Consider the following 16,045-nt stretch of genomic DNA (forward strand, 5'->3'; position numbering starts at 1 on the left):
AATCTCATGAATAACTTTCCAGTTCTGCTGAATACTTTTTTATGTACAAGAAACAAACAGCTACTCCTTTTCCTATATTTAGCTGGGCAAGTTATTTTCAAAATTAATTTTTGACCATAATTCCTCTAAATCCCACTTGCAATGTTGACAAAAACGTGTCTATTGCTGTCATGTATGTTAAAATTGCCACTCCTGACTTTTCTGTAATCCTTCATTAAATCGTTTAATCACATTGAAATCTCCTTGGCCAAGCTTAGATATGAGGAATGAACGGAATACACATTTTTCATTAGATTTCGGTTGAAAAATTAAAAAGAAAAGGGAAAGTTTACCAGACAATAGAAATATCCGATACTGTTACAAAAGTCCACGATCCATTGAATGATTTTCAATCACAGTTTGAACGCAACATAACACAGGAATTTAAACATATAAAATTGGTTTTAACTAATGCGCTCGTGAAAGTTTATACAAGGCGATTAAAGGGCTTTAACATGCATGCAGTTTTCCATGGTAAAAGCTTATATCAACTTTGATTTTTCTCAATATGAGTTAGCCAACCAATAACGATCAAAGCTGCCGATAAATCAAAGCAAGCAATATTTTCTCCGTCAAAAGTCACATGGTTTTTCAGCTCCTTCAAAAAAAGTACTTTTTATCGCATTTGTCAATTTTGCTCTGACAGTTCACAAGGGAAAAAAGTTTAAACTTTAAGTTACTTCAACACCAGGTTCCGTCTGTCAATTTTTCCATAAACTTCAAATTTATTTCAATTGTGTCGGGTTTTTAAAAGCATTTTAAGTATATTTCCTAAAAGTTTGTAATGGCCCAACATTCCGTCGTGTGACTTAGTGATATTCAATTTCATTTAATCTAAGTGTTAGCATACTGAAATATTGCGATAACGGGGTACGAAATACAAACATTCACTCCAATTCACTTTAGAAGTTCAAAAGTTTTGTGTATTTAGGCATCCCAGCAAAGCAAGGCTTGTAGATTGCAAATGGAGTCTATAATTGCTTGATTTAAATTTATTGAGGTATACGTCGGCATCTATTTGTCGAATCCTGATGGATTTTGATTAAGTGATTTTTTTCACGATTTATTTATCGATCCTATTTACAAGGGGGGAAATGTTTAACAATCTCTTATTAGTATGTTAAAAACAAAATATATGTATATTTCTACAATATGTTTTGAATCTAATTTAAATAGAAAATTCTCTAGAAGTCGTTGATATTAGGGGAGGGGTCAGCTGAACTTTCACGTCTTCTTCCTAATGGTGTGTTATCGCGGAATTTCTGTTTCAGCCATTACATACATGGTTAACGACAAATTGTAAGGTCAATTCAGGTTCGCCAGTTTTAGCCGATTATAATTAAATCTCCGTTGTATGAATATCCCAAACAAATAAATAATCTGTCCTTTCGGTTATTTCATTTAAGCATTTAATTTCGATGCCACCCGGCTTTGTTAATTCTGGTTTTACTAATACCAATTAAGTATTTATAACCGAGTCGAGAGTATCATTGATGGGAAAAAACGATTTAATTTCATAAAGCCAGACATAAATTGATTTGCTTTGAATTGAATTACTCAGTCGAACATATTGCATTTGGATCATGCATGCGCATGTATGACGTTTTAAAATTTGAATTTACTCATAAGGAATTTTCACATTTAATCTTACAATGATGTCAGCGCAGTAGAAAACGATTGTATTCAAACACATGGAACAATTTCATATTTTTGCCCCCCCCCCCTTCGCAAAAGCAAAGGGACATTTAATCTCAATTCTCATTCGTTTGTCCGTCCATCAGTCAGACTGTCCTCTGTCACAAAAACTTTTAACATTGGTCATAACTTATGAATGAGAATAGATACATGTTGGACTTTCATATTTCACATGTGCATTAACACTAAGACTCTGAAAGCGGAGGACCGCAATAAAATTATTCTTAAAAAATTGCATGCAAACTAATTACAAAACAAGATGTGTTTGTGAAGTACTGCTGCCCTCGTATGGTAGCGAGGGTTGAAGTTTCTCAAATGCAAGTCAAACTCCAAGGTGAAGGTCAAATGGTCAAATTTGTAAGTATCCAAAGGAAGGTCTTGTCATATGGAATACATCTGTGAAATATGAAATCCTCGGTGCTTACATGTACTGTTCAAAAGTTACGGCCAAGGTTTAAGTTCTTTAAAAACGTAAGTCAAACTCTAAAGTCAATGTCAACAGGTCAAAATTGTTGATACCCAAATTAAGCTACACTGTAGAAAGGTCTTGTCACAAGGAATAAATCCGTGAAAAATGAAAGCCCTTAGTGCTTACTGTTCAAAAGTTACGGCCAATGTTAGAGTTTTTAAAAAGTGGATCAAACTCTAAGGTCAATGTCAAAAGGTCAAAATTGTTGGTAATTAAAGCTAGAAAGATCTTGTCACAAGGAATATTATACTATACCTGTGAAATATGAAAGCCCTAGTGCTTCCTGTTAATTCAAAAGTTACGTCCAAGGTAAAAAAAAAATTAAACGTGGGTCATACTCTAAGGTTAATGTCAAAATTGATGGTACCCAAAGAAAGGTCTTGTCACAAGGAAAATACACGTGAAATAAGAAGGCCATAACATCACCCACTCAAAAGTTATGGACATTTTTAAAGTTAAAGTTTTTTTTTGCGGATTAACAGACAAACAACTACATGTAGATAGACAGGGCAAAAGACTACATGTATAATTATATATATTATATCCCCAAATCTTCTATTACGGGGGCGTAAAAATATACTCATATATAGGTTTACTTGGAGTTACATACACATGTAGTAACCATTACCAAGGTACATGTAGAGTTATAATAAATACGATATTCTCTTTAGAGAAGTGGACAGGCTTTCGCATACATCGACACGTGGCATAGATGGTAAAGAATAATCCGAGATTCCTCTGACTCTAACTCCTGCTTTTATATTGTGACTTATTTATGACTTATATTTCTCCCCTGCACAAGTCACAATATAAAAGCAGGGGTTAGAGTCAGAGGAATCTCGGATTAGGTAAAGAAATGGTGGTGAGGGTGTGGTTCAAGGTGTGTGTGTGTGGGGGGGGGGGGGGTATAGCATCTAAATGGAAAATTATCATGAAAAAGTGGGGAAAGCTGCCCCATCCTCCACATTTATTTGCCTGGCTAGTGAAATTTTATTAAGTAAGAAAATTTTTGATGGAGAGAAAATCATAGGCCCTTGGTTACAGCTAGGATGGTGTATTTTGTGTATTATGTGTTCTTCTATGTGTGCCTGAATACCCTCATTAAAATAGAAATAAAAATTCGCCGAAATTATAGCACGTTTTAAAAAATATAAAAATGCGCTTGGTTACATGATGGTGTATTTTGTGTTTTTCTATGTGTGCCTGAATACCCTCATTAAAATAAAAATAAAAATTCGCCGAAATTAGCACGTTTTCAAAAATGGCATATTCACTGTATATAAAAAGAAGGCCTATGGAGAAAACCCTACCTTTGTTCCATTAAATACATCGGGATCGGTATTCCTAACTCATGAAAAATGAAAGTAGACGTGGTCACGGTGGTGAAAATCAAAGAATGAGAAATGGATTCCTCAGAAGAGTGGGAAGAGGAGGTATTTAAGACGCAATGTTGTTTTTATTTACTTGAACATTAATAGGGCCTACTAATGTTTGAAAATATGCATGTTTCCTACACAGAACATTGATATATCCCAGGGGCTGACAAATAGATTTTTAAGGTGGAATGCCACACCAACTTTTTATTTTATAGATCTTTGAGTCATCCTTTTAAACATTGGTTTTAGCATTGAAAGGTCGATATTAACTATTAATTATTTTATATGATTTTTTTTTTTGTATTTTTTCAAAGAAAATGAAAAAAAAATTAAATAAATTCAACTAAGATGTTTTCGAGTTAAAAGTTTGCTGTAAATGAATGTATCATATTAAAGCCATATATGGCGTATGTGCAATGGAAATTATTAGACTAAAATTATAAGAACTTATTATTTGTGTCATTACTTTATATAAAGATAGAACTTTTCCGTAAATTACAAAATCTAAGTCGATTGCGTTATAAAGATATCACAATTTAAATTTGATTCTCAGAATTTTCTCCGTATCGGAAGAAAATACAAAAGATTTAAATAACACATTACAGAGAAGATAAAATTGTATTTTTAGATGAGACGAGGTGTTCTCCGTGTTCAGAATTATATGAAAAGCTTTAATTTGAATGTATTAACTATATTTCTTTACTTAATTTTGTATTTTTCAAAAATATATTTTTTTGATCAGTTACGCCATATATGGCTTTAATATTTAATAAAATATGTAAAGAAAGGATTGTTAGACTTTTTAATTTTTTTATAAAAAAATATTTATGAAAATAAAACATTATTTGTGAATATTTTTTAAACCTATGGTTAAAATCACCATAAAACTAGTCACAACTGAGGACAACATGTTTGTCAAACATATTTTTAAAAGAAATTGAATCGAAATTGAGAAATTTTAGAGAAATTAATTTTTTTTAATATTTGGACCTAACCCGATCAAAATTAAGCTGATCCCTATCAAAATTAATACAAAATTAATAAAATGCTAATTTACTGTATTTACAATGAAGAAATCTATTTTATTGTCAAGTTCATTAATGTTTTAATCCTTATTACACTTAATCAGACTAGTGTTCTTGGGGAAATGTATTTATTTGCAATAAATATACAATTATGGTTGGGATCGGTTTAATTTTGATCGGGATCGGCCAAAATTTAAAAAAAATTAATTTCTCTAAATTTTGGCCATTTCGTTTCAATTTCTTTTAAAAAAATAATTAACGAACATGTTCTCCCCAATTGTGCCTGGTTTTAAGAAAATTTTAACCACAAATTTAAAAAATATTCACAAATTATGTGTTTTATTTTCATAAATATTTTTTTATTTTAAAAAATTTAATATCTATACGGCTTTTCTACACATATTTTATTAGATATTAATGTGATGCATTAATTTACAGCGAAAATTTTACAAGAAAGCGGCTTATTTTGATGGAAATAATTTTTTTCACTTTTTTAAAAAAAAATACAAAAAAATTTATATAAAATATCTTATGTCGGCCTTTCAGTGCTGAAACAATTGTTTAAAAAGGTTGACTCAGAGATCTATAAAATAAAAATTTGGTGTGGCATTCCTCCTTAAGGCACATGTCCAAGTAATCCGAAAAATCTGACGTTTTCCTGGCTTTTTTACGATTTTGATATTTTACATGCCAGGAAAACGTCAGAATCGGCGCCATTACGTAAACTGGGAAATCGCCGCCTCCAACCGTAGGCGGCATTCTCGAGTTGATTTTAGATACTTGCGAACTGAATTAAATTTCAAAGTTAATAGTTACCAATAGTACAATACTTAAAGAACTTACCAATATAGTTTTATGGTTCATTTATAAAATAAATAATCCTTTGAAAAAGGTTTTATCACACTGTCGAGATTTGTCTTCATTTCGTGCATTTTAAAATGTAGCATTTCCTGTTACGAAATGTTGAGTGATATTTTCTTTTCATCGATATTGGTGAGTACTAGAGGCATTGTGCTTTTGATAAATTCTGATTTCGGCATTTAGTTCGGTTCACAAGTATCGAAAATCAACTCCAGTTGAAGACGGTGAAATTTCCAGTTTTCGTATTGCCGCTGGTTCTGATGTTTTCCTGGCGTGTAAAATATCAAAATCTTAAAAAAGCCAGGAAAACGTCAGATTTTTCGGACTAATGTCCAAGGGCAAGTACATGTACATGGTCAAAATTCACTAGCGCTACCTTAATTTTTGCTTGACCAACCATAAACTAATACTGTATTTATAAATATTTCAAAACAGAGCAAGACAAATACTGAGTAGATCCTATGCTATAGCTATAAAGCTTTAAATTTATGGCTTTAATACATATTGATTTTATTTTTGATCAGGTTGGGCACAGTTCCTTTTTTGGGGAAGTATTACTATAAAAGGGAACTATTACTCTTTTCAGTAATAAAAACATTACTCAATTCGGTAATTGTTGTCACATTTTTTTAATAATGCCTGAAATCCATTTATTAAATAAAAAGTGCATAAAAAATACGATGTGATGTGTTTAATCATTATTAAACGAACCTCGCTGACCGAAAAATTCAGTCCTTCAGTGTTGCAGACAAGAGTAAGGTGAGATTTAATCATTTTCCCTGTTGATGAATGGTACTAAAAATATGGAATCTAATGAGGACATTCATTCTAAACCATTTTAAAAGAATATTGTTTGAAATTTAATATTTCAAATTATTATTTTCATCTGTAAAAGAAGAAATGGTATTTAAAAATTTTTTACGATGTCATTTAAAGAAACAGTATGAAATTAAATTAGAACGAATAATCTCATGAATGAGTTATCAAGTGCTGAATGTATTCAATCTCACAATTTTAACACAGGTAAGCTTCTGCAAGAAATCTATCATAGAAATATTTCACCACTCTTTTTCAGCTTTTTGCAGCAATAAATATTGCAGTTTTTAGCACACATGTACACTTTATAGACAATAAATATTTAGAGGATGTGAAAATATTCTTGCACTTTATCTTTTATTCAAAACAAACACAAGAATACTAGGCTAAACGAGTGAAAATTCCCGAATTCAGTAATGTTTTTACTACTGAAAAGAGTAATACACTGTAGTTCCCTTTTATAGTAAAACTTCCCTGAAAAAGGAACTGTGCCCAACCTTTTGATAAGTCACTTGCCCACGGGCAAGTGGTTGATAAAATTTCACTTGCCCACCCATAAAATTCACTAGCCCCGAGCGAGTTAAGCTGTATATCTTATATATTTTTGCTAAATTATATGTCACAGTTTTGTGCTTATTTCTAATATATGTGATGTCTATCTTTTTATTCAAAAAGAAAATCTTTTTATTAGAAATAGAAGCAGGTATCAATTGACATACCAGTTTTTTTTTCATTCTTTATACAAAGGGAAAAAAGTATAATAACATTAACTTAACCTTGCTCCCCAAATTAAACGAGTCAGTTTCAATCTTATTGATACTATCACTTTGTTGAAATTTTTTTTCATAAATCAGAGAAAATTTCAATTTCTTAAATAAAAAAAAAAATTATGGGAATACCCTTTTCCCAATTGAAGGAATCATTGGAAGGGTTAAAATTTGTATTTAAAACATGCATACTGAGTGAGTGTATCTTAAGTTAATATTTCTATAATTACAGGAGCAAAGCTTGTTGGTTGAACTTCATGGGATTTTAGAACCAGACTTTCTCCAGAAAGCTGAAGGCAACTGCAAAGTTTTAGTGAGTTGAAACAATAATTAAAAACTATTCTTTGCCAAAAAAACTTAAACATTATCAAAAATCAAACTCAATACCTTGACAGTCTTCACGAAAACTCACTGGTCTGAAGATCGAGGCCAGTGAATTTTGTTGTTGGGTCAGAGACAATCAAAATTCAAGAAGTCCGATGAGCTTGTTGATTATCACAATCATACACAGTTAATATATTTTAACTGTCTTGCTTGCGTAAATTTAATTAATATATGACATACATAAATTTAATTAATATATTACATAAAAAGAACAAGCATTTGTTATTGTTATACATAACATGGATGTATTATGTAACAGCCGGAACTAACTAGACTAACAATTAGCTTGTACATAAAATAAGGGAGTATCCTACAACTTACGGCAAAGAGTGAAAAATAGCAGCTTTTCTAAAGTGGAAGTAGTTACACATGCAAGCAAGTTTAAATTTATAAAGTATGTATTCATTGTTTTAAATTAAGGGGGCCAGTAAAATTTTTGGTGGGCTAGTAAAGTTTGAAAGTTCACTGGTCCGACAGGCCAGTAAGTTTGAAAAGTTTTCATGAAGACTGCCTTGAATTCCACTGGAAAGAGAACTGAGATGTCCAAGGGTTTGGGATACTGATGGTAAAATATTACTGAAAGAATATTTGTTGGGACATTTGTCAGACTTCAACATATCCTTTCGTATATGTGAGCCAAATGAAGAACTGAAGTAATATCTGTTTTCTCCAGGGAATAGGAACAGAGACACCTTATCTGCAGGTGGATGACTACACCTTTTCTGGAAAATATGTGGCTCCCGTGGGATCCTATCTCATTTTTGAGGAGAAAAAGCCTAAAGGTAGAAACTTTTAATATTGTAATAATTCAATTAAAATAAGGAGTACAGTTAAACTCGTTTAGTATGAACACAGATATTGTGAATTCATGCATACAGCAAAGTTATCTTGGATCCCCAACTATATAAATTTAATTCAACAAATTCCTTGCAGGGATACAATGTATAACGAATTACAGTTAATGTGAAGTAATTTACAGGTCTCAGTGACTAGACTGATTTGTTGTAACCAAGTTTTACTATACATATAATGACAAGGTGGATATATATTATACTAATTAGGGAAGGTGATAAATTTGATTTCTTAGCCATGCAGGATTACTTCTTGGTCTGGCTGTAATTATCTAGCAAAATTTCTACTGTACATTTACATACAATAGCATACTGTGTATTTATGTAAATAAGGAGTGAACCTCTACATAACTGCAACCTGCCATGTCATTAGAGCAGTTGCCCTCCTTAATAAATGAGATTGCTTTTCACATTTATTATTTTAATCAAGAAGAAATCATTTAATCAACTGTACTGTTGAAGTGAGTGTACTTCAAAGGGAAATTCTATCTACAATGCCATTATATTTTGTTGCTACCTGAAGACACATCTTTAAAAATAATTGTAATTATTTGTAAGGAAGTTCTTCTAAATGTGTAGGAATGTAAATTGTTGAAAAGAAATTACTCAATCATACAGGAGTTGTCTCTCTTAGAACAGATGGCACAGTAATAATTGTAAGATCATGCTGAAGTCTAATTTTTCAGATGGAAATAATGCAAATGTTTCAAACAATCATGTGGGACTAGAAGTTGTTTCCTGTCTAGATAGAAAATTAGACATGCACAGAACATTCATCTCACCAAAAATACAAGAAAGCTCCACTAGTGCTGAGAAATCAAAAACTGCTAATGCTGGTACAAGTCAACAAGGTAAACTTTTGAAATAGGAATAGATATAATCTCCTATTACATGTAATATGCTATTTTTAAATTAGTTAACAAATTAATAGATATAATTCTGTATTTCAAAAGAAAACCAAAGTGTTGTGTAGTATCATTGACTTAAATTCACTCACCTCCCCCTTTTACATCCTTAAATCAATATCCGTCTTTTCCATGTGATTAAATTAGTTGGTGAAAAGTACCTGTACTAAACTGCAAAAAGTTTTAAAAGTAGCATTCTTTAACCTATAAATCTAAACTGAACAAAAATGAAAAATTATGATTAAAAAAAATCATTATCTGAGAATGTGAAATTTAATTGGAGTAAAATGACTAGATATGTAAATGAACCTTGTCAATATTTATAATTAAATTGTTTTTTTTTTTATACATATTACATTGTTGTATCTACATTCTTGAAAATGTTCATGCATATGCTGCTTCAAATGAGAATAAAAAATATTTCTATTATTTATTTGAGGTTTTTTTTTTTCTCCTTCTTTATATAGATCTTCCAGATACAAAAAATCAGAGCAGTAATGATGATCCAGCCAATGGGAATGACTGTAACAAACCTGCTGCCGAAGAGACTAGTTCAGAGGTCACATAAGTACCTAAGGTACATGGAAGGTCATTTAATTGATGCTGAAGTGAGCAGTAAATGTATGGAGAGCCAAAAGTGTTTCAAATGAGCAGAACAGTGATAGATCTGTGTGCAATTCATGGATTGTTATCAGGGTGTATGTTAATGGGTGGACAGAACCATAATGCTGTGTTTGTTTCATGCAAAGGTTTGCGAAATATTTTATAGGATAACAAATAGTGATGCAGAAAGAATTTAAAATTGACATATACACATGTGCTTAAAACCTTCTCTAAAAAAAATGAAGGAAACTAATGAGTGTTTGTTTTAATTTAATGCATGACAAAATTGAATTTTGTTGTCAATTAGCCCCTTCACGGTAACTGCGGTACTGCTCTTCTGCAGAGCAAAATAATAACGTTTGGCGGAGTTTTTGTTGATAGATAATTAAATGACGTTTTTTAAACAATTGCTTTTACGTCATATTTCACCAAAATCTATCATTTTGCCCTGCAAAAGAGCAGTAACGCAGTTATCGTGAAACGGTGTATTGTAATACTCGTGTAAGATATACATGAATTTTGACGAAATTGTGATTTTTGTGACATAATATCTGCAATTTTATTAATAAATACTTCTAAAAGTACAGAATAATTATTTGTCAATTTGTGTGTATATATTTGAAAGTTTGTATTCTAATATTTTGAAAATTCTACATATTGTTGTAATGTAAAGATAAAGGGGAGAATTTAAGGTCAACATTTATCAGCTGCAGATCTGTAGCTCTCCGAAAAAATATATTGATAGCTACAGTGCCACCCATTGAAAAAACTGTATATTTATTGCGCACAAAAAAGTGTGCTCGATTCTCGATTTATTCTTCCAAATTCTTACCTCAACTGCAAAAAAGGAAAGATTTCAAAAAATCCCTTTCTCCTCTATGAAGTGTTTTCGTAGTTGACATCTGAATGAAGCATATTGGACCGATTTATCCTTGAAACCAAAATGGCTGTATAAATAAGCGAAATGTTCGATGATTACAATATCAGAGTCAGGAGGACTATTCACAACAATTATGGGAATGTTTCGTTGTGGAAACAGTGAAAGAATATGTTTGGAACATACGGTTAGTAATATTTTGAGATTACAGTTTAAAAACATGGAGAAATAAATCGAGAACCAAGCGCACTTTTTTGTGCGCAATAAATATACAGTTTTTTCAATGGGTGGCACTGTAGCTCTCCGGTCTATCAATATATTTTTTTGGAGAGCTACAAATCTGCAGCTAAACATTTATTTGCTAATCCTTATACATGTAACAGTACATAATAATGTCACACAAAATGAATTCATATTTCTTTGACATATTTGACATGCATGTATTGGTGTAAATAAACACCCAAACACTCTCAGTTCTCTCTCCCATCCCTCTCCACTCTCCCCCGCTTTCTTCCTCTCTCCCCACTCCCATTCTCTCCCCACTTGCACTCTCTCCCCATTCTCTCTCCCCACTCTTTCTCCCCCCTCACTCTTTCACCCCACACTCTTTCACCCCACACTCTTTCCCTACTCCCATTCTCTCCCCACGCTCTCCCTCTCCTCACCCTCTCCCTCTCTCTCCTCACCCCCTCTCTCTCCTTCTCTCTCCTCACACACACTTTCTCTCTCCCCACTCCCATTCTCTCCCTACGTACTCCATCACTCTCCCCATTCTCACCCTCAATTCTCTCCCCACATCTCTCTCTTTCTACCTCCCCACAATCTCACTCTCTCTTTCTTTTTTTTTCTTTTGTTCTTCTGACTCGGTTACTTATGGGTCTGTGAAATAAAATATATATATGCATAAAACATAGATTTTTGTAAGTTTTTAAAAAATAAAAATAAATGGAATAAATGCTTATTCTAGAATATATAACAAAGTCTTATCATCATTAAAAGTTAATTTATAAAACGATAAATTTTGATCTTTTCACTTAAAATTGGAGCTTGCAGAATTGTTAATTCTTGTAAAAATATAACTTCATTTAAAATAATAAGGGCGATAACTTCCAACAACAGAAAGTACTGCTTCCCAATTCACAAACTGATCATTAAGTTATACATTTATCTTTTACATGCCTGGAGAACAATATCTTTTATGTGCTTATTATTTGCAAGGAACATATGTAAGCTTGAATTCGACTCAAAGTTGAATATTATTTGTTGTACCGGTATGAATAGTTACATGTGCAGCTTATGTGCCGCTTTCATAATTTTTGTCCTGTTTAGACATTGTAACATTGCGTTGAATATTAACCAAAACGCACTTGCAAAATGACTCCCTCGTTGTTTTACACTTCAACAGTTATCTCATATTTCATGTATTTTCTTATTGCAAATAAATGTTCGTTTTGAGCTTTATTCACAATTTTACTTGTTGCATGGGTTCTACTTCACTAACCATGGATTTAACCGTTGGGCCATCGGCGTAATTTGAGTAAATGTTCACCTTATTGCATGACCTTGCCATGCTTCTGGGGAAATCAAAATAATTCAATTACTGGGCAAAAGAACCATTCAATCAAAAAAGAGAGACAAACAGTACAGACGGGCGGACTGACATCGCTCTCATTCGATCACTATATTACCCCCCCCCCCCCCCCCCCCCCCCCGACGCCCTTTAGCGCGTAGGTGTTCTCCTCAAGCTACATAATATTATAATATTATGTATACTATACATGTATGTAACGTTATAGTTATAAAGTTTAATAGTTTAATATTATAAACCGAATCAAGCACAATGAGGAAATCTGTCATCATAAAAAAAATTCAATCGAATATCGAAAATCGAATAAACATTTGATTAAAACATATACTGTAATCAAAAGCATTAATTTTGTAAGTAAATTTATTTGTATCACTAGTCGCGCTGCGCAAAAACTTTTTTTTTCCTTTTTTTTATACACCCCCCCCATTTCGCTTCAAAAGCGGGAGGGTATATAGTAATCGGGATGTCCGTCCGTCCGTCTGTCTGTACGCCCATCTGTCTGTTACGCTTTGGAGTACCCATCTCTTATTCGAAACCCATCCTTTACCACTGATTCGGCTGTCTTTGCAGGAAGCAAGCGACGCCTACTTAGTCGGTCTCTCTGAGGACATCAACCTGTGCGCCATTCACGCCAAAAGAGTCACCATCATGCCAAAAGAAATCCAGCTAGCCAGAAGAAAGCGAGCTAAGTTAAAGCAGTATCTCAGTTCCAAAAAAGCAAAATTAAGGATAACATGGTGATGTTGAAAGAATTTAAAATTGACAGAAGCACATACACTTAAAACTTCCTCTGAGTAAAGAAAACTAATGTATGTTTGTCATAATTTAAAGCATGACAAAATTGAATTTTGTTGTCGAATATAATACCCATGTAAGATAAACATGAATTTGGATGAAATTGTGACATAATATCTGCATTTTTATTAATAAATATTTGTATAACTACAGAAGAATTACTTGTAATTTTGTGTATAATATATTTGAAAGTAATTACTCTAATATTTTTAAAATTCTACAAATAAAATATCGCTGTAATGTAAATATAAAAGGGAGCATTTTAGGTCAACATTTATTTGCTTATCCTTATAACAGTAAACATAATGTATTTACATTTATGTGGCATGGTCGTGTAAATAAACACCCAAATTACATTATACCATTATGTGGACATATATAATCCTTATGTAAAAACACCTCAATACTAGTATCTGAAATTCAGTTGGACTGTGTCTTCAACCTGGAAGAGGGAAGTTGATGTAAATGATTACTGTTTCAGCTACTTAATCCATGACAACCATTGAAAACTATACTCAATCCATAATTAAACATCAAAATCAATCCTCTTGATCCAAAAGGTCTCCAGATGTAGGGGGTGGAAGCATTCTTGTTTTTCCAGAGTAAGGAATTTTGCTATTATTATTTTGGGAAGTTGCCCCCCCCCCCCCCCTCTGATGGTTTTTCCTTTTTTTTCTTTGCTTGTCATTTTGTTTTAAAAGTACAATGTACTCCTTTTTGAAACGTTGCTACGGGTCTGTCTTCAACATATAAATGATCTCAGAGAGAGAGAGAATAGAAATGTTTCCAAAAGCTTTCTAAACTTGTTAATGCAAAATGGTTTGAAATTAATATAAAGACATCACGATGTTACACGTATATGAACCTATAGATCCGATGTAACGGCGATGTTATAAATTAAAAAAGAAAGTTAAATTAAACACTGAACAGATGTAGCAAGAATGTTTACTATATAAATAAAAAAGAAAACGATACAGAATTTTATTGCACTTGATGTATCCAGTTTAAATAGTTGATGTTCAGTATTTAAAATAAGATGTATCTTAATTCCATAATAAAGATTATTAAAGAGATGAAGCAATACCATGCATTAACAAATCAACCATGACTACCTCAAGGTGCCAAACGTTGTAATCAAGTTTATACAAGAATATTTAGTGACAGATTTAAATTTATTAACTGTAATTCGTTAACTATTTCGTTTAAAGGCTTATAATTGCGCAGATTGATAGCGATTCTGATTTACCAGTACCCTAAGGTAATTCTGGGGACAGAAACGGACACATGCTTATAGAGGACTTACATGGGTATTAAATTCTATATTATATCTGTCTGCTATTCATCAGTTCAATTTACCATAATCCATAGATTTAAATGCGTTAGGGCTCTAATTCCTGTCTGAATAAAGACCATTAAAACACGTCTGTAGATCATTTAAATTTTAATTTGTATAACTGAAGTTTACCCAGTTCGTGAAAAGGGAAACAGAAAAATTGTTAAATTGAACAAATAACACTTTGTATGAAATCAGTGTAGTTCGAGTCCCTTGGACAGGATCCTTGCATGTGGTCGATTTTACTTATGAAAGGCCATTTACAGACCATTCATATATCTATATACAAATGTTATACTAATACAAAGAGATGCACAATAGATTGCAGTTTGAGCTAGATGTACTGGTATTACACAATATCGCTATGATTGTTCCGGAATCACAGAATAGCCATTATTTACCTACTTTACAGAAAATGCCCACAAAGAACTCAAAAATATATGTTATTTATAAAACCTCACAATTCTTTGAATATACTTTAACAATGCACATTATGTTCATTAGCCCAAAACATATAATTCTAACAACATTTTACTCGTACATGTTTAAAGATTGAAATCAATACATTTTGTATACAATCTTCAATATCTTTGATCTTTTAATATACAGTTTATCACATCAGATCTTAACTTGAGAATTAACTAACTCTGGACTGTGTTTTTAAAAGTCATGTTTCTCAATAACTCGATCAGTCCTACTCTGCATACTGCTTGAATTTGAATTACATAAATATTATTCCTTCACAAAAATAACACTTTTTTTATATAAGTGGTATTTTATCTTACACTTTGATATAAGTGGTATTTTATATCAGGGATGTATCCAAGTAATTCAGTCTTTCGCATCAAATCCTAAAATTAGAGTCCGTCCATTAATTTCTGGTAATGGCGCCGTTTTATGACGTGGAGCCCGCGAAAAATCAGGAGATTCACGTGTTCGAATGAAAAGTGAAAATGGCGCTCGTTTTGACACATCCACAAAAGAAGCTTGTCTTTCCGGGGAATGGTTTAGTAAGTTTTCTCGAACATATTTCGTTGGTAAATCCGAGGTCGATATCTGTTTGGGTCCGACCGTCTGCTTCAAAGTGTTGACGCTTTGAGCAGCTTTGCTTCCTCGTTTAGAACTGCCAAGGACCTGACAAGCGTAAATGTGTCGGTTAGCTTTCTTTTCCACTTGTTTCACAATTTCTAGATTACTCCTCTCTCGTTTTCTTCGATACAAAAGTCCAGGAAAAGAGTCCGTTTTCTCAGTTCGGAGTCCGTAATCTGCGTAAAATGTCGGAGAAAATGACATCTTTTTATTTTTAGATGGCGTGGCAGTTTGTCTCATTAAGGATTGCGAGAGAGGCGGTAAATAAGATAGAAGTCCATGTTGTGAAGCACTAAGAATCCTGTTCAGTTCGTCAGTTTTTCCGTTCAGCTCCGCAACTGGGTCTGTGGGCGCAACTTTCTCTTGCGCCTTTGTTTCGTTGTCTTGGGATAAAACCTTCTCATTTTGATCCTGAATCTTTCTTCCTGCGAGTTCCAAAGATACTGGCCACTTTGTGGAGGGACCTGATGATGCGACACGGGAACGGCGCGGATCAAACTGTTGATCAGGCCGTGGTGAGGACAGGGAGGGGGCATATAGGGACTCCCGACTTTGAACACGTGATGACACAT

General features: G+C 32.7%; 1 protein-coding gene across 1 annotated transcript; it reads left to right on the plus strand.

Annotated features, from left to right (window-relative positions):
- The first annotated feature begins 3,561 nt into the window (after positions 1–3,561).
- LOC134264405 (general transcription factor 3C polypeptide 6-like) lies at positions 3,562–10,100 on the plus strand. The gene is made up of 5 exons (XM_062746697.1): positions 3,562–3,636; positions 7,281–7,361; positions 8,106–8,214; positions 8,970–9,134; positions 9,656–10,100. The coding sequence occupies exons 1-5, from the start codon at positions 3,607–3,609 to the stop codon at positions 9,754–9,756; spliced, it is 486 nt and encodes a 161-aa protein (XP_062602681.1). The 5' UTR covers positions 3,562–3,606; the 3' UTR covers positions 9,757–10,100.
- Positions 10,101–16,045: the final 5,945 nt, after the last annotated feature.

Source organism: Saccostrea cucullata, unplaced genomic scaffold (genome assembly GCF_032062105.1).
Source record: "Saccostrea cucullata isolate Sc308-1 unplaced genomic scaffold, CSIRO_AGI_Scuc_v1 ctg1813, whole genome shotgun sequence".
NCBI classification, from domain to species: Eukaryota; Metazoa; Mollusca; class Bivalvia; order Ostreida; family Ostreidae; genus Saccostrea; species Saccostrea cuccullata.